Source organism: Terrapene carolina, unplaced genomic scaffold (assembly GCF_002925995.2).
Source record: "Terrapene carolina triunguis isolate 2854851 unplaced genomic scaffold, T_m_triunguis-2.0 Scaffold132, whole genome shotgun sequence".
Lineage (NCBI taxonomy): Eukaryota > Metazoa > Chordata > Testudines > Emydidae > Terrapene > Terrapene triunguis.
In genome coordinates, this window is record NW_020664483.1 from 7,874,352 (window position 1) to 7,894,119 (window position 19,768).

Below are 19,768 nucleotides of genomic sequence, written 5' to 3' on the forward strand. Positions count from 1 at the left end.
ACAAAGGGTGTGGAAGGGAATCTCAGTTTCTCGCTTTCACTCTGAGAGACTGGAGAAATGTACTGTACAAGTTGAAGTTGAGGGGTTGACCTATTTTATCCTACACCTGTTAGTTTCTTTCACTGGTTTCTTTCTTTCTGGCTCCTATGTAAATTACACCAGCTGACACTCAGACTCCTTTACACATGCCCACTAATGTATAATTTACATCACCTTACACATCACATCTGAATCTGACCCAGAGTCTTTAAGGAATTTGCTTGTCTTGATCCTTATTCTTCAAATCTGTATTTTAAAACTATCAACAAACTTTGTTTAGAAAAGGCAGATAGGAGAATCAGCATAACGACCTATTTATTATCTCAGTTGTTCAGGTCTAAAGATTAAACAAAAAGCATTAAGCATAAGATCTTTTTCAGAGCACCAGCTTCCACTTTATTTTAAAGACACAAAGAAATTAATTTTTTTTTAGAGAAACAAAGAAATCTATAATTGCAAGAAAGAAAACAATTATTTTCAGAAGTAAAATAAGTGCCAAAATATCTTTTAAAAATGGGATTCAATTTTAATCACAACTAGATATGTGTAAAATTCCAGGAAGATGAAAAATCAGGAGTAGTTACCACTGTGTTACTCCAGTTTTATGCCAGTGTTACCGTATAGAAATCAATGGTGTTTCACCATCATAAAACTTCAGTAATAGAGAGATGAATCAGGCCCTAGATGTATTATTTTATCTGCAGTGCTCTTTCATGTGTTGTGATGACAATAACAAGTTATTAACAAAGGATATTTGGGAAAGCAATATCAAATGTGTTCTGTTTTATTTAGCTTTAAGGGTGATTAACTATTGGTATTGGTTGTTGTTAACTTTCTGCTGCAATAAATTATTGTGTGCATTTAATGTGTGCAGCTTCTAATTTTGCCTTGGCCAAATACCACTTACAGTTTTTTGACTGCATGTTATAATTAGACTTTCATTTCTTCACAAGTTGCTGGAGAATACGGCAATTAGTCATGCCAGTCAGAGAATCCCTCATCTAATTTCATGGAATGCTTCTTCTGCCTTTCCTTTTAGATGGAACATTATTTTTCTTCTAGATGTTCATGATCATTCAGGCCTAAATACTAGTTCATAATGCTAAGTACTTTTATAGCTTCCACTTCTGGAGAATTTATGTAAATCCTGGTCTCATGGAAGTCAACTCCCAGTTATTTCTATGGGACTAGAATTTTCCCTATAATTCTCAGCTATTAGATTTGTCTTCACTGAAAATTTTGTGTGAAATCCCGGTTGCATCAAAGTCAATGGGAATTTTGCCATTGACTTCAGCTGGTACATGATTTTACCCTGTATGCTTTGGTCATGTCATTTTTCTTAGTGACTTTTAGATCACCTGAGGTAAATATTTGTTACTACCTTTCAACATTTTCTCCAGAAGGACTTAAACCTCATGGAATTTGATACCATGTGAATTAGCTCCTCCATTTTCCTTACCACTATTCCAACATGTGGAACCATAACCTGCGTGTCATTTTCAACTCTGACCTCTCTCTTGCTCCACAGATCTAGATTATGTCTAAATCTTGATGATTCTTTGTGCACAACATCTCTAAGAGACAGCTTTTTTTCCCCATCCAGACAGCTAACACACTTATCAAGGCTCTCATCATCTCGTGTCTTGATATGGCAACAACCTTCTATCTGGCCTTGACAAAGGCAATTTTGCCCTGTTCCTATCCATTCAGAATGCTGCTACTAAGATAATTTTCCTAGTCTGATGCTTTGGCCACGTTTTGCATTCCTCCACTGGCTCCTCCTTCTCTATCACATCAAACATTGGCTGCTTGTATTCACTTTCAAGGCCCTTCACCGTCAATCCCCACCCTACTTATCATTTCTCTTTCACTGTCAAACTGTCAAAGCTTGCCTCTGATTGGCCCATGATGTCAAACTGCAGTGCCCATTTGCTAAACTTTCAAACACGTACCTTCATACCTCCCCCGTCTGTCTGTATTAACCTGTTTTTTCTTGTCTTATATCGTAAGCTCCTTGGGTCAGGGATTGTCTTTTTATGTTTGTACAGCACCTAGCACAATGGATAAGCCTGGATAAGTGTTTTTTTAAACAAGGCTCCAGAGGCGATCCTGGCAATTCCAGGCTGACAAGCCTCACTTCAGTACCGGGTTGAAACTATAGTAAAGAACAGAATTATCAGACACACAGATGGTGTTGGGGAAGAGTCAACACAGCTTTTGTAAAGGGAAATCATGCCTCACCAATCTATTAGAATTCGTTGAGGGAGTCAACAAACATGCGAACAAGGGTGATACAGAGTACTTAGACTTTCAGAAAGTCTTTGATAAGGTCCCTCACCAAAGACTCTTAAGCAAAGCAAGCAGTCATGGGATAAGAGGGAAGGTCCTTGCAAGGATCACTAACTGGTTACAAGAGAAGAAACAAAGGGTTAGGAATAAATGGTCAGTTTTCAGAATGGAGAGGGGTAAATAGCAGGGTTCCCAAGGGATTTGTTCTGAGACCAGTGCTGTTCGACATATTCATAAATGATCTGGAAAACAGGGTAAACAGTGAGGTGGCAAAGTTTGCAGACGATACAAGGTAGTTAAGTCCAAAGCAGACTATGAAGAGCTTCAAAGGAATCTCACAAAACTGGGTGACAAGGTAACAAAATGGCAGAAGAAATTCAATGTTGACAAATGAAAAGTAATGCACATTGAAAAACATACTATACATCAAAAATGATGCGGTCTAAATTCGCTGTTACCACACACGAAAGAGATCTTTGGGTCATTGTGGAGAGGTCTCTGAAAATATCTGCTCAATATGCAACAGCAGTTAAAAAAAGCTAACCGGATGTTAGGAACCATTAGGAAAGGGATAGATAATAAGACAGTAAATATCATAATGCCACTATATAAATCCATGATATCCCACATCTTGAATACTGCATGCAGGTCTGGTTGCCCCACCTCTAAAAGATTTATTAGAATTGGAAAAGGTACCGAGAAGGGCAACACAAATAAGTGGTATAGAACAGCTTCTGTATGAGGAGAGATTAAAAAGATTTGGACTATTCAGCTTTGAAAAGAGATGACTAAAGGGGGATGTGATAGTATTATAAAATCATGAATGGTGTGGAGTAAGTGAATGGGAAAGTGTTATTTACCCATTCACATAACATAAGAACCAGGGGTCACCCAATGAAAGTAACAGGCAGCAGGTTTAAAACAAACAAAAGGAAGTATTCCTTCATACAATACACAGTCAACCTGTGGAACTCATTGCCAGGGGATGCATAAAAGTATAACTGGGTTCAAAAAAGTACTAGATAAGTTCATGGAGGATAGGTCCATCAATGACTATTAGCCAAGATGGTCAGGGACACAACCTCATGTGCTGGGTGTCCCTAAGCTTCTGACTGCCAGATGCTGGGACTGGACTACAGGAGATGTATCACTCGATAATTGCCTGTTCTGTTCATTCCCTCTGAAACACCTGGCATATGGACCATTGGTCTGACCCAGTATTGCCATTCTTATGTTCTTATGTAATGGGGTTCTGGTCCATGACTAGGTCCTTGGCACTGATGATACTAATCATAAAAACGGAATGTCTTTACTGATTCACTAAGGCATCCAGTAATGTTTGTAGATTTTACAGTGTAGAAAATAATTATAATGTTAAGATACATCATCATTCAGTCATGAATATTGAGGTCAAAGGCAGCATACTGAAAAAAACAGCACTAAGAAATGGACCCACAAAATGGGAGTGGGGGTGTGTGTGAAACATTTAGACCCTTGAAAGCATTGGAAAGGCCTCAGAAAGACCTTGAGTTTTGAAGTGAGATTAATATAAGGTATCTAAAAATCTGAAGGCAGACACGTCTATAATTAGAAACATACTCATGACCTAGCAGCTAAAAGGTTAAGTAATCCTTGGACAGTATCCCTCTAAAACCCATTTTAAGATTAAACTTAATTAAAGGCAAACTCACCTTGCCGTTTTCTGCTAGAATTAGTTTTACAAATATTAATAGATGTCATGCTCTCCGGAGTGGCTCACAGCTTTGAGTGCTTACCTCAGGGCAGACACCCCAAACTGATGGTGTGTTCTAAAATTAGAGTTCACCAAGCCAGTAACAAATGTGAACTCCTGGATCACTATTGCAGTCTTGCCATGGAGTCACAGACATTCCCCTTAGCCTTTCCAGTCTATCTTGCCACTCAGACAAACTGGACTTAGTGATAAATGGTCACTTACACTAAAAATCACACCACATTCAGGTTGCTTCCAGTCCCAAGAGACCAGCCACTTACCCCAGATCAACTGGTACCCTAGATCTTACACCAAAGACAGCATCTCTAGCAGTCCTGTAATAAACTAGCTAAAGGTTTATTAACTAGGAAAAAGAAATAAGAGTTATTTACAGGTTAAAGCTAGTAAACATATACACACAAATGGTTTACCATCTAAATCCTAAGAGTGATGGAGCTGTAGTGATCTGTCAATTCAAAGTGTCTTTCAGGGAGAACCCTGGGGATTTCTGCCTCTGTTGAGAGTCTCTGGCCCTGTAAGGGTTCAAACAGGGAAGGGTGAGGTGGAAACTTTTTGTTTTATTTCCTTCATTCAGCTTTCAAGTCCACAGGAGGAACTTCCTTGCATGTAGCATTTCCCAGCTGTGATGTGGCCATTAACCAATCCTTTCTATGGTGATGTTCCTGGATGGCCCATCTGATTTTGATAGTTCTTCTGGATGGGCGGGTGGAGTGGGGGATGATTCCCATGCCTGGGCTCACTACTTCAGAGCAAACATTTTCAAAGTTATAAAGCAAAATCTACAGATTTTCTTATCACATGGAATATCGACATTACAAGTGAGATTAATGCATGCAATTTACAAGCATCTCATCGAGTAAAAAACACTAAATACATTCTTATAAGACTAATATGTATTTTGAGCAAAACTAACATACAGGTGAACTTCTCTGGTCTTCAGCTGTGAGTCTGTTCATACTTAGCTAATACCTGCAGTCTTGGCAAGAGTTGGCACCTGGTTTGCCAGAGTTACAAGAGTGTTTTTAGCAAGGTTTCTTTTTCTGGATCCTCTTTACAATCTTTTAGACTTTAGGCTCTTCTGGGGAAGGACTGTGACTTTATGCATGTCTGGTACAGCATTAGGCACGCTGGCAACAGTTCACAAATAATAGGCTATTATTATATGTAATGCCTAGGAGACCCAGTTATAGAGTAGGGCTGCATTGTGCTAGGTGTCATACATACACAAAACAAAAAGAATGGTCCTTCTCCCAGAATTTCACAATCTAAGTAAAGGGACAAATATCAGTTTGTGTATTTCAAGCTTAACACATAGGGTATGTCTACATTATCTGCCAGATTGGCGGGCAGGGATCGATCCAGCGGGGATCGATTTATCGCGTCTAGTCTAGACGCGATAAATCGACCCCCAAGCGCTCTCCCATCGATTCCTGTACTCCAGCGCCGCGAGTGTGAAGACATCGCGGTGAGTAGATCTAAGTACGTCGACTTCAGCTACGTTATTCACATAGCTGAAGTTGCGTAACTTAGATCGATCCTCTTCCTCCCCCACCCCCCAGTGTAGACCAGGGCATATTGAATGTTCAAAGGTATTATGCTCCTCCTTTATCTTGTAAATAAAGTCCTTTGCCATGGCACCTTTTGGGGGTTTCTCCATTTCCCATACTGCTGGTACAGTTCCATACAGTACGGATCATTACTGCGTGGCTCATTATGTTATAAACTGTCAGTTCTTCACACACTGAGAACTGAGATATATGTAGAGTTAGATGGGGGGTTAGGACAGGATGGTACAATTTCCTGCTACTACTACTTCTAGTGAGGATAGTTCTAAACCTAAATTCTCTCTGAAGTGCTGTAAGATTTCGCTGTTGTGTAGGAGTGAAACTCTCACTACCTCCAGACATCTGGGTGATTTTTTTTCCCGTTGATGTGCCCTTTTAAAATCTAATCTTATGCCTGTTCCTAAGTTTTAGATAAATGTGGGGTTTGGTTTAAAGGGTACAGGTTTTGAACATCATACTGTCTAGGAGTGTGGATCCATTAAAAATACATACTAGTTGAGAAAATGAAGATGAATTTGCCTATAATAATTTCCCCAGGGAGGCCAGAGTTATAACAAATCCCCACTCACCCACCCACTTTCCACAGAGAGCTAAGGGTGTTTTGTGCACCCTGTCTGTTTTGCCAGTTAAATAAGGACTATAACATTCTACCTTCACCCCCAAGTCACTGCATTCTCCACCAACCATTCCCTTGAGGGTTCTTAGCTCTCTTGGCTTCCTACGCACCTTTCTAATATTATGCCTGAGGCTGAAACTGCGTCTTAACTTTCTTGCAGAACTGTCTAACTTTAAATGACAACATTAACAAAACACTGCAGTGATTAAAAACGCAGCAGTTTAAAACCCAGCATAGCTTTGCGGAATCATTTAAAATCTACAACCATATGTATTGTGGACAACTGAAGTTTGTGACTGTTTTAACCTCTGGCTGCTAATGATGGAATCCCCCAAATGGGAGCAATGCTGAACTTCGGGAGATTCCGATGCTGAGTTAAATGCCATCCAGGCTTGGTCCCATCTCTGATTTACTCACTGTGTCATCCGCTATCTTTCCATTACCGAGTACACTGCTGGCACACAATGAATAATTAGTAATCCTAACAAGAGGGCAAGTGGGGCAACAGAATGGGGTGTTAGTAATGTGAACAGTGTATGTTGCTGAACTGCGAGTTTATCCAAATACTTTTGGCTAGATTCTCATTTACAATAATTCTCTTTCACACTGCCCTAAAGTACAATAGGGCTTTAAAATAGATGCACTAGTTTACTTGTGTTTGTAAAAGGTTAGTCAAGAAGTAGATTAAAAATTCTTTCTGTCACCTGGGCAGTTGTCCTTTCAACTAGAGCTGGTTGGGGATTTTTGGACAAATTGTTTTTCATTGAAAAATGCAGATTCATCGAAATCCAAACTGTTCATGAAACAGGGTGGGGTTTGATGAGTTTTCCAACTAAAAAAAATCCTGTTTTCCTGTTCAAAATGACCTTTAAAGAGGTTTTAGAAAAGAAAAAAAATGTCAACATTGAAAATATAATGTTTCAAAATGACCAAAACCAAACATTTCAATGACCAAAACTGAATTTTGAGGGGGTTGGCTTTTTTTGGTGTATGAATATTTTCAAAATTTTCAACTTTTTCTAAAAAAAAAAAAAAAAAAAAAAAAAAAAACAACCCACAATGCTCAAAAATATTCACGAGACGAGAAAACTATTTTCCACCCAGCTTGAGTTTCAACCTCCTGTGAAGAGATATGATTGTAACAGAGGGGTTCCCAAATGTTCTGATACACAGGATTGTAACTTGCCAGGAAAAACCTAGGACCTCACCTCTTTTATATTCATTTATATAGATAATTCTGTTATGAACAATAGATGCAACTATAACTGCTTGGCGTGCCTATATGTCGTCCATGATCCGTGAATAGAAATTGATGTTTGTTTGATTTCACTAGCGAAACAAACCTGTAGTTGAACAGTTTTAACCTGTCCCTGTAGTTATAAAAAAACTGCAGCCGTAGGCTGCATTCTAAGGCTATGCAAGTGGCATTTATTATAACCTATCTGTAGTCCTAAAACTCCCATCACAATGATATCTAGACATTATTTCACTCTTGGTTTGCACTTTGGGTAAACTGGCTGTAAGCACAGTCTGCTCAGTTTGGCTTATCCCTAGTGGATGTCATGAAAACCACCCAAGTAATTTACTGTAGTACAATATAATATAGGTAGACAAGCATCTGATAAGGGGAAATCTCAACAGTGGTCCACCCTACAGGCTAAAATAATCATCCAGCTACTTGCTCCAGAAGCTTGTTGCTAAGACCGGGTCTACATTCGGAAGATGTTGCCGATCAGTATAGCTATACCAACAAAGCTCTCCTATACCAAAAGAGTGTGCTTATGCCTGTTTTCCAAACACCATATAAGCTATATCAGCCTAAGCAGAATTATGCCATTATGACTGCGCTGAAAATAGGTCTTTTGCTAACAAAGCTTTGGCAGTAAAAAAAAAAAAATCACTAGCTAGTTTCTAGTGTAGAACTGGCCATAGGGTGACCATGTTTGAGAAAGTTTCTATGTGACTCTTTGCAAAATGTTGGAAGTGCCATTAAAAAGGAAAATCCTGTTTCTTGTTTTTGTTTCCTCCACTTTACATTCTCAAGTTAAAAAAAAAAGAAAAAGTAAAGCACAATGGAGGTGGGGGGGGGAGAGTAAAGGCATAAATATACCTTGAAAATCCTTGATGTGACCTAAAAGTATGATGAAGGAAAACATATTTCAATAGGTTGACTACAAGAGCCAAACACGTGTAACCATTTATTTCTATCACTCCCACAACTGATATATTCAGTTTTTATATTCTGTAAAGTGCATGTGAATATTTGTCTCTATGTGACAAGTTCAGTTTCACTATTTATGACTTCACATGGCCAGTGCCTTTATTGTACTATTTCACGTATAATCCCTGTGATAAGAGCCGTCAGAGAAGTCAGAATAATTGCATGATGAATCTAGATCATTGTGAACAATTTACAATGATAGGATCAGGAAATTATCCTTTCATCTAGTTAAGGGATATTAGATTTTTCCATTACAGCTGCTTTTAGCCTGCAGTAGGAATAAGTCTCACTTAATTCTATCCTTTCCCCCCTTCTAGCCCTAAGCAGCAAGCCAAAATGGCAGAATATTGCAGATTAATTTTTGGAGATGCACTGCTCATGGATCCACTGGAAAAATACCCAGTAAGACGGTTTGGTATTTCCTGATCATAAACATATGTATGAATATTTATTTGCATATTTCAGTTTTCTGTTGTTCTTCATATACCGCCTTAAAAGATAGAAGCTGCTACCTTTGGGGGTTTGCGGTTTTTTAAAGTAATTTATGCTATTATTGGTTTAAGCATATGGTTTCTGATCTGGAGATTATTGTGATCTAATCCTCTAAATCAAAATTGGCTCTAACATCTACTCTTTTATAATCTGGGCTTTCACATTTGAAATAATACTTCTTATGGTTTTTATTGTAGCTATTTCATAGTGCATTTTTTTCTTTTTCTTCTAAAGCGCCTTCATTGGTGCTGTGTTGTTTAGCACAGAGCCTACCTGTTGTGCAAACCACGCTTCATCTGAAAATGGGGTTACATTTTGGACTGCACAACTGTACGTTGTATCCTGGGGAGAATGAGAAGCTGGCATGGGACCTTGTTATTTATTACACATCTCTCCTTCTTTCCTCTAAGCTTGAAAGTGGCATTCCCCTTCCAAGCCCTATGGACTTGATGTACAAAATTCTAGTGAAGAATAAAAAGAAATCACAAAAGTCTGCCGACGGAAGTTCAAAAAAGAAGCTCTCTGAGCAGGCGTCCAACACGTGCAGTGATACGTCCAGTGGGTTTGAACCCTCATCTCCTGGAGCAGGTAAAAGTTGATCTCCCAAACACATTACTGCCTGAAACCTAAGGAGCCCAATTGTGATTGACACTAAGTCCTGTTTACACCACCCTGTAAGTGTAAAGGTGCCTCAGTGTGGGTCTAGCCCAATGGCTGGTATGTTACTTACTTAGGGCAAAGTGCTGTCCCCTGACAAAAGCCAAGTCAACGGGCTTTGCTCAAGTGGTCTAAGCTGGGTTGAGGCTCAGGAGTTTTTCCTGCTAATCTAATGACCTGGTGCATTGTGTTGTGTGCAATAGTATCTAGCCACCCTCCCCACACATACTTAGGGAGTTTAGTATACAGTTAGCTCCTCCAACCTGTCAATGCCATGGGCCCAAACTTCAACGCAAAGGGAAGCACCATAGAGCAGAGCAGGGAAATGACATCCCTTGAAGGGCCTTTTTGCATCTTAGCTCTGTGCACAGTGAAACTGCAGTGGTTCGGCTGTATTTAAGACAGAATGTAGCGGGGGATTTGGCTCTCAAAGTCCCAGAGCCCCATTCACTGCTGCCTCACATCTAGTAGGGTCACATGCACCAGTGCAAAGTGGGTGTAAAATGCTAGCACATCAGAATGGTATCATTTTGCATCCACTTACTTTGCATTGGGGAAAATGACTACACAAGGTGCAGGGCCAGGGTAGATCGGGACCTGCATCTTGTATTACTTCATGGTATATTCTCAGCTCAATGCACCAATATTTAACCATGTGACTCCCACTAATTCCCACTCCTCCGTATGAAAATACACTGCTCTGTTTCCATTTTACTCACCTAAATAAAACAAATAAATGGATTAGCCTGGGCTGTACATTCCTCTGGGCAGAGAACGGATTCATTTTCCTGAGACACTGCAGTTACCAATACATGGATGTAGATTATTTGCATTTACTTAGCTTTGATTTCTCTAATTATCAACACACTCTGCTCGTACTTTTATACCTGTAGCTGCTCCCACCCACACGCAATGCACAGTCCTTACTGTTCATGCAGCTAGAGTTTACACTCTTTCTAGTGTAAACCTTCTGTACTGAAGAAGGTAAAAAACTTGCTCCAGGCTAAAACTGGGCAAACGAAGTTGAAGAGCGATTTCCAATAAATAAAATATATAAAAGTATCTGTATCTGCTTTTGATTTGAGAGCAATATATCTATCTACCCGAGTTCACTAAGGGCTGGTCCACACTACCCGCCCAATTCGGCGGGTAGAGATCGATCTTCTGGGATCGATTTATCGCGTCTCATCTGGACGCGATAGATCGATCCCAGAAGCGCTCCCCCGTCGACTGCGGAACTCCTGCTCGCCGAGAGGAGGAAGCGCTGTCGACGGGGGAGCTTGCCTGCGCCGCGTGGACCCGAAGTAAGTAAATTTAGTTCGATATAGGAAACGTCGACTTCAGCTACGCTAGTCTCGTAGCTGAAGTTGCGTTTCCTATATCGATCCCCCGCCCCAGTGTGGACCAGCCCTAAGATTTGTTCTGCACTCCGATAACAAACAACATTAAATTGTTGTTTTTTTAAGTTCCTATGTTCTAGTGAGAAACAGGTAAAATAATATTGAAACTAATTATCCAGTACAATTGGTGATTATAGGGATCTTAGCCAATGGGAAGCAGTAGGTAAGAACAGATTTAAAATTTTTATTAAAGTTAATGTTTAAAATCAAATTTACACAAGTTAAGAAGGAAGGTACTGTACACCTGGGGTCAGGCTTGGGTTATGAGGGATTACAAGTGTCGGTTACAAGGTTCATAAGGTATATACGTAGTACGTAACCAGCATAGACCCAGATTGGATAAGTGATCTCGGGTACGCCACTCATCGAATGTATTTAGAGTCCAAGTCAGTATTGGTGTAGTGAATAAGTATATGGGTGGGGTTCGTCCCTTGTTTGTCAGGGAAGGAAGGAAGTCGGTTATTTCCCTGACTGGCGTTCTCGATTACTCGACTTGGTACTGACGATGTCCCGTGATGTGCTCCGTGTATACACCTCTACCCCGATATAACGCTGTCCTCGGGAGCCAAAAAATCTTACAGCGTTATAGGTGAAGCCGCGTTATATCGAACTTGCTTTGATCCACCGGAGTGCACAGCCCCACCCCCTGGAGCGCTGTTTTACCACGTTATATCCGAATTCATGTTATATCGGGTCACGTTATATCGGGGTAGAGGTGTATGTCGGTCACCATGAGCTGTCTCATGAGCCGGGTGTGGCGTCAACCGACTCCGCACGCTCTCAGCACCGGCTCGTTGTGAGGGTCCCACGCGCCCAGGGCTCCCGCGCCCAGGGCGTGGATCTGGACCTCATAGCCCTGGGCAATTGGTGATTATAGGGATCTTAGCCAATGGGAAGCAGTAGGTAATACTACATTTCTTGTTGGTCACTAGCTGATTTCTTGAATGCAGATTTAAAACAGGAAGGTTATCATCATGTATTAGTTGTATCATGATAGCGCATAGAAATCCCATGTGGGATCAGCGCCCCATTATGCAGGGCACTGTTCACACACATCATAAGAGACAGTCTCTGCCCTGAAGAGCTTGCAACCTAAACAGTTATTATAGGCAGATAGCATGGCCCAAAATTAAGGTTGCCTAACAGTTTGCATTATAAGACCCCATTTACAGTTGCTTATAAGTTTGCCAAACTTTAAGCATTAGGGGTCACATTTTCTATGCCAGGTGTCAGCCTGTCATGTAATTAAAGACTATCATAATGCATACACACAGGACAGCTGAATTAAGGTAGCACAGGCAATTTAAATTCCTAACTTTTGATTGTGTGATTTTTTGCAAGCTTAAAGTTCTTGTAATGTAGGTTTTTAAAAATCTATGATTTCAATGTCTTTATAGCGGTATACAGGACTTGTGAGAATAAGGACTTGCCTTGACAAGCAGTGTTGCATAGTCAATAAAGCACTGGACTGGGACTGGGGAGACCTAGCATCTATTCTTTGCTTGCCCACTGGCCTGCTGGGTGACCTCGGGCAAGTCACGACACTGCCTTGTGCCTCAGTTTCCCCTTCTGAAAAATGGAGATAATGATTCTGACCTCCTTTGTTAAGCACTTGTGAGATCTGTGGATGAAAAGTGCTGAATAAGTGCTGGGTATTATTATTACACGAGAAAGTTGTGCCCGTTTAATTACAGGTGCCATTTAAAACCGTTTTACTCAAACTGATGCAAAAGGTGCAGAGACTTGTATTTCATTTTAAGCTAGGCTTTAGTTGAAAGTGATTTGGGACAGTCTTAAAGATGACTCTTGGATGTACTTATAAGCAAAATATAGCAGCAAAATATTATTATTAATAACCCAAAATAAGTGTGTTCACACAAGGGTTTGCACCTGATTCACTAAGTTGGTTTATAAACTTTTTAAAGTCACTTTTCTGTGAGTTGAAAATGCCTGTATCCCACCAGCTTCACTGCAGCATTGTATGCTGGCCAAATCATCAGACTTTGAGAAATTGGTTTGGATTAGAGCTTCATTTTGGCAAAAGAAAATCTCATTCCTAGCATCGTGGTATTTTGTTCCCTTTCCATATTACCTCTGTTCGCGCATTGGCGGTAGGTTGTTTTTCATGGGCTTGACGTGGACGGATTATTTAGTATAAAGGCCCAAAGCAACTGACAGCTCAAAGCAGCCAAAGTTTGGATAACTGCTAAGTGCCTGGCTAACATTTAAAAATAGTGGGGCAAATTCTTAACCCTTCCCTCTTAGGGTGAAATTCACTATGGTCTGCAGAGGAACTACTCATGGAAAGTTGCAGGAGTGTTAGGAGAAGATGAAGGAGGCATATGTGCTCCCTGGGTGACTGAGTGAAAATGGATGAAAGTTTTTAGAACTAACTCCTCAGCTGGTGTGAATCAGCATTGTGCTGTTGTAGTCTGAGGAGCTTTGCCGATTTACACCAGCCGAGGAGCTGGCCCATTGCCAGCTGTCAGCAAGTGACGGCTTTACATTTACAAGCTAAATAAAATGAGCTCCTCAATCTAAAAAGTATGTGAGCGCTGAAAGGTATCCAAAGAGTAAATAAAAGGTGCTTTCCCGCACAAGGTGTTGCTGCAGGTTGATTGAATCATAGAATATCAGGGTTGGAAGGGACCTCAGGAGGTCATCTAGTCCAACCCCCTGCTCAAAGCAGGACCAATCCCCAACTAAATCATCCCAGCCAGGACTTTGTCAAGCCTGACCTTAAAAACCTCTAAGGAAGGAGATTCCACCACCTCCCTAGGTAACCCATTCCAGTGCTTCACCACCCTCCTAGTGAAAAAGTTTTTCCTAATATCCAACCTAAACCTCCCCCACTGCAACTTGAGACCATTACTTCTTGTTCTGTCATCTGGTACCACTGAGAACAGTCTAGATCCATCCTCTTTGGAACCCCCTTTCAGGTAGTTGAAAGCAGATATCAAATCCTGCCTCATTCTTCTCTTCTGCAGACTAAACAATCCCAGTTCCCTCAGCCTCTCCTCATAAGTCATGTGCTCCAGCCCCTAATCATTTTTGTTGCCCTCTGCTGGACTTTTTCCAATTTTTTGAGCTATATTGGTGCAGTTTAGACTGCTAACAGAACTGCACAAGTGAATTTTACATTTTTATTCACTGAGACAGGGATTTGCAAAGGGGCCTGAAGCGGTTCTGAATTTCATTCAATATTGGACCCCTAATTCTCTTAGGCTTCTTCGGAAACCCCAGTATCTAGCACCATCTCTTATCTGACTGCATACATAGTGCTCAAATATCTGTAGTCAGACTCTGTTCAACTATCCTTCCCCCCCCCCCGCCTTCCCCCCCGCCATGGTTTTCATTGTAGCTTCATCTAACGTCATAAATCCAGATCCTCAGCTGGTGTAAATTCCAGTAGAACTACAACAGTCAGTGGAGCTCTGGCAAGCTGAGGATCTGACCCATAGTTTCTAAAGCTGTATTAATTTGCAGTATTTGTTTGTAGACCCGTACATGTACATAAGAGGGGATGCCCCAGAGGGAATGAACAGAACAGGGAATCATCAAGTGATCCATCCCCTCTTGCCAATTCCCAGCTTCCTGCAAACAGAGTGTTCCACAGCTGCAGTTTATGCTGTCCCAGGAGAACCCGTGGAAGTGAGAATTGATCTAACCGGGGATTTTTCAGTTAAACCTTTTAAAATAAATAGGTAATATGTTGCCGATTTCCCTCCATGGACACGTCTGGTAATAATAAGCTGCAAACCAACAGGTGCCACCAATATATACTAATCTCAGCAGGGCAAGTTTGCCATAATCTGCCTCGTCTTCCCTTTTAATGGACTCTAGGAAGTGCTTTTTGCTAATCTAAATGAATAAATTAAGAGATTCATCGCCAGTGGCTGTTACTGGAAATCCAGCGAGAACACTTCAGGCTCTTAGCAATACATTCAAGTTCCCCAAGCTATCCCCTGAGCCTGTTGAGCAATCATGTTATTTTCTTCAATGAAATGTTCAGACAAAGATTTTTTCATGAATAAAGACCTGACATATCAACATCAGTGTCTGGGAGGAAACCCAGCCTGGGGAAACATAGCTCAGTTGAGAAAGTAGCCCATGTTGCTTTCATTATATGTGCTCTACATAGTCAATAGGGGTCGGTAAGTTGACTTCAGTTGGCTTTGAATCAGGCCATGAATTGAGACGAAGAATCGGGACTGAATTACCTCTTCCCCCCCAAGGAGGAAGATTGTGGCATTGTGAATAAATTCTCACATTGCAGTTTGGTTTTGCAGCAGGCAAGGATGTTAGCCGTTCCTGGTGCCAAAAGAAAATTGCTTTGCCGTGGCTAACCGAGAAAAGTGAAAACCGTGGGCAAAAGGTTGTGAAATAAACAGATTTATGCAGCCTGTCATAAAACATATTGACCTAGCAGGTCCATGTAGGCATCTGCTGCGTAAGTTAAAGCTCAGTTTTGATGGCTTCTTTCTGAAAGTAAAACCTACAGTAGAAATTTCTAAGGAGAAAAATAAGGCTGCGGTTTTTGTTGAACGTGATCGTTTCCTGAAAGCACTATAATAAGAGTATTTTATTTGGAGGGAAAATGTTTCTTTGATTTAGTAACAAATTAATCTGTCTTGCCCATAGCGTTTTGATTGGTATAAAATAACTGAGAACAAGGCATAAAAATCTGTGTGATTCAGTCTCATCTACTCATTCAGTACTTTTTGAGTAAAAGAATGCTATTTAAGCAGCTTCTTCACATTGTTTAGTTTGCACCGTCCTCTGCTGGTATGTACGTGATATGCCACCTCAGAGCGGACTGCTAGGAAAACATGCAGGGACAGAAACAGTGAAATAGCTCCACTGAAATCAAAGGAACTATTGCCAGTTTATAGCCACTGAGTATCTGCCTCACAATTTTCAATATATTATGATAATAAAAATATTAAATATTTTAATTTAACCCAAAACATTATTTACTGAATAAGTACATTGTTGTTAGCAGTAATAACTAAGTTTATTACAGTAGGGCATAAGGGCTAATGGAGAATGCAGCCCCATTGTGTTAGGCACTGTACAAACAAAGAGGTTACAGTCTAAGTAATGGTACTTATATAGTCTCCGTTGCCATGGTTTCTGAGCACCTCAGGATCTTTAATGTATTTATCCTTACAACACCCTTGTGAGGTAGGGAGGTGCTATTATCCCCATTTTACAGAAGGAGAACTGAGGCATAAAGAAAAAGGTAAGTGACTTGCCCAACATCACACAGGACATCTGTGGCAGAGGAGAGACTTGAACGCAAGTCAGCCCAAGTCCTAACCATTGGACTATCCTTGGTTAATAATATGGGATATTGTATATGCACGGACTATCACAATGCAGCATTTTTTTTGAGTTCATTATTCTAACATCTAAACTGCTGTTCTGAATCACTGTTTTGTTGACCACAAAAGTCCTTTACAAAGATACAAAGGAATTGTTTGTTTGATAGGCAAATTCCCCAAAGTAAGTCAGCGATGTTGAGGATAGGTAAACCACTCAAGACAGTGAATTTGGTGTTTTATATAAGAGGCAGTCCCTCTAAAATAGTGGTTCTCAAACTTTTGTACTGGTGACCCCTTTCACCTAGCAAGCCTCTGAGTATGACCCCCCTTATAAATTAAAAACATGTTTTTATATATTTAACACCATTATAAATGTTGACTGCAAAGCGGGGTTTGGGATGGAGGCTGACAGCTCGCGACTCCCCCATGTAATAACCTTGCGACCCCTGAGGGGTCCCAACCCGAAGTTTGAGAATCCCTGCCCTAAAATGTTGAACCCTCTAAAACAACAGTACTTGAAGGTAGTCTTGGTATTATAATCATTGTTTCAGCCAACAATTGTATTGTAATTAAAATGTTGCAGGAGAAGCAGAGATCGAGAGTGACGATGACGATGACTATGATGATGACTGCAAAAAATCGTCAACGGATGAAGTAAGGATTTAAATATTTTGAAATAGTGCTGGAATGATTCTGGTCCTTTAATTTGGCTTGCATTACTAAGTGTTGGACTGCCATCTTGTGGAAAAAGGAAAACATGCACTTAAAACATAATACGAACTTCAGAAATATTTGCCAATAATCTTAAAAGGATTCTTAAACAACACGTGCACATTGTTGCTCACTTTATTCATATTTTAACTTAGTAAAATAAGATATAATTAATCAGTTTTAGACAGCTACTTCATTATATGTGTGTGTGTATATATGTATGTATATATGTGTATACCTATATCTGTATATATACAAGCTTATATATAACTATGCTGTGACAGCTCTGTGTTGAAATCTGTAGGAGACACACTTATTATTATTCATTTATATGGGTGCTCACAATGTGCTCAGCACTTTTCAGAAGCTAAGATAATGCAGTCTATTCCCCAGGGATCTTACAGGCATGTATAAGGTCTTAAAATATCAACTATGTGTTTTAACTTTTAAATAGAGGGTAAGGTCTCCTCTTCATAAATCTGTGAAACTCCCACAAGGCTAATTAAGACTATTTCACATGTCCATTCCTTTTGTCCCCTTGAAATTCCTCCTTCCCTCCAAGAGTTTCACGTCTTTCAGAGTGAATTTCATTGGCTAACATCCTGTTAACAAAAACAAAAAAAAATGACTCCCTTCCTCTAGATGACGAGCCTAAAGGGGATAAGCCAAGCCACATATCAAAGGGAAATAGGCCAGATAATCTGCATATACAAATAAATAATGATCTATTGGACATTGATCCCACACCCACTAAAGTAAATGGTAAAGTTCCCATTGACTTTGCTGTAGCAGGTAACGGGCACTTGGAGTCTTAGACATATAAAGTCTACTTTATAGAAATCCCACCAGTGACGTTTGATATGCACTAAACACAAAGCCTTCCCTTGTATCCTTGTTCTAGGGCACTGCTGGCAGAGAAGCCATGGCCACTGAAGAAATGTCTAACCTGGTGAACTACATACAGCCAGTGAAGTTTGAGTCATTTGAGATATCAAAAAGTAAGTAATCTAAATATCCATAGTATCATTTTATACTGGGAATTACTTAGGAGGTCGCTTTCTTATCTCAATTGGAATTATTTGAACATATTATGGGCAGATCCTCAACCTGTGTAAATTCAGTTGTCATATCTCCATGGAAGTCAAGTAGACCCCATTGGAGGATCTGTCCCGATGAGTATAGGAGAAGAGTGCTTAGAGAACTGATGACTCTCTGCTTTTCTCTCTTTAGTGCATTGCATAAATGCTGTTAAGAGTATTAGGAACTACGCACATGTATCAAGGGACAGTAGATCCACATTCATTTTGAGATAGGCTTTGGTCTAAACATTCAGTTTTGTCTATGGTAAACATTGGTACGCAGTGTGTGCGGCAGGTTCGACAAAGTTTCTGGAATTGAAAAAGTCTTTGCTCATCAAATTAAGTGTCCATGAATAAACAGTGTCAGAAAAGCAAGGCGTATTGTCCACTTTTGAACAGTGAGATTGTGAGCATTGAGTGAGAAACAGCAAGTGCTTTTACGCTGTGCCCCCATTGCACGTATAACAGATAAAGTATAAACACAGAGCCCACCCCTCATGTCAATCTATCTTTTCTGCCACAGCCTAGGCTATAACTTCATCCCCCGCTGATTTTTCACTGATAAGTCTTGCTGGGAATGCACTTTGCAGCATCGTTAATAAACAGAGCAGCAGTATTTCCTGTCTAAGAGCAGAACCCCCTACCATCTCCCTGCGCTTTTTCATGGTGTTTTGACAGGAGACAACATGTTCTTGACATTTCTTTTTTGTTAAAGCAGCGTATCGCGTTTTAATTTTTAAATCCTGGATTTATGGAGGCCCTTGAAGACCAGGGTTATGGGTGCCTAAATCCATTACCTCTATACAAGATTTTACATCTACCGATCCTTGTATTGCAGTTGCTATGAGTGTGATGACGAGTGCTTCATCAGAAGCAATTTAAGTTCGGCCGATCGCGGCTCCCAGTGTCCGCGGTTTGCTGCTCCAGGCCAATGGGAGCTGCAGGAAGCGGCGCGGGCTGAGGGACGTACTGGCCGGCGCTTCCAGCAGCTCCCATTGGCCTGGAGCAGCGAACCGCGGCCACTGGGAGCCGCGATCGGCCGAACCTGCGGACGCGGCAGGTAAACAAACCAGCCCGGCCCGCCAGGGGCTTTCCCTGCACAAGCGGCGGAACAAGTTTGGGAAACACTGGTATAGATATTCACAGGCTTCAGTTCACTCATCTTGTTTGATTCATACAGAACCCATATTCTGACTAGTAAAAAAATGAACTTCGAAGGGCTTGGATATTTGGATGCTTATTCAGATTCCCAAACTGTTCTGTTGCCTCAATGACAATACCGGTGGCTAGTCCTACACTATTCGCCCCACACACACTCCACAGTGTTCCCATCGATAGGGCTGGAGCAAGGGTGGGAAATGTGAAACGCAATGCTAATACAGACAAGGCCTCCATCTCTATATAAGATAGGGACTACGATGGGACCCGGCTTGCTGAAGATGAGTGCAGAGAAGGTATTTCTTGTTGGAGGGGAACATCTACAGAGCGTGACAGGGACTCTGTCCCCGTTAGAAGCTAAAGGCTGTGACTGATAATATTGAGAGGCCTTCGGAGTTTCTGGATAGTAGTTCCTAAAGAAAGAGGGTGCTGGAAGAAGACCTCAGTGAGTTCCGGTAGCTTGC

General features: G+C 40.8%; 1 protein-coding gene across 2 annotated transcripts in view; it reads left to right on the top strand.

Annotated features, from left to right (window-relative positions):
* Positions 1-19,768, top strand: part of PLCB1 (phospholipase C beta 1) — a 637,760-nt gene that overhangs the window by 480,104 nt on the left and 137,888 nt on the right. For both annotated transcript variants that reach the window (XM_024192884.3, XM_024192885.2), the window contains exons 13-16: positions 8,801-8,885; positions 9,386-9,563; positions 16,940-17,010; positions 17,969-18,065. In XM_024192884.3, coding sequence (XP_024048652.1) covers positions 8,801-8,885; positions 9,386-9,563; positions 16,940-17,010; positions 17,969-18,065 — 431 coding nt within the window. The remainder of the gene's footprint in view (positions 1-8,800; positions 8,886-9,385; positions 9,564-16,939; positions 17,011-17,968; positions 18,066-19,768) is intronic.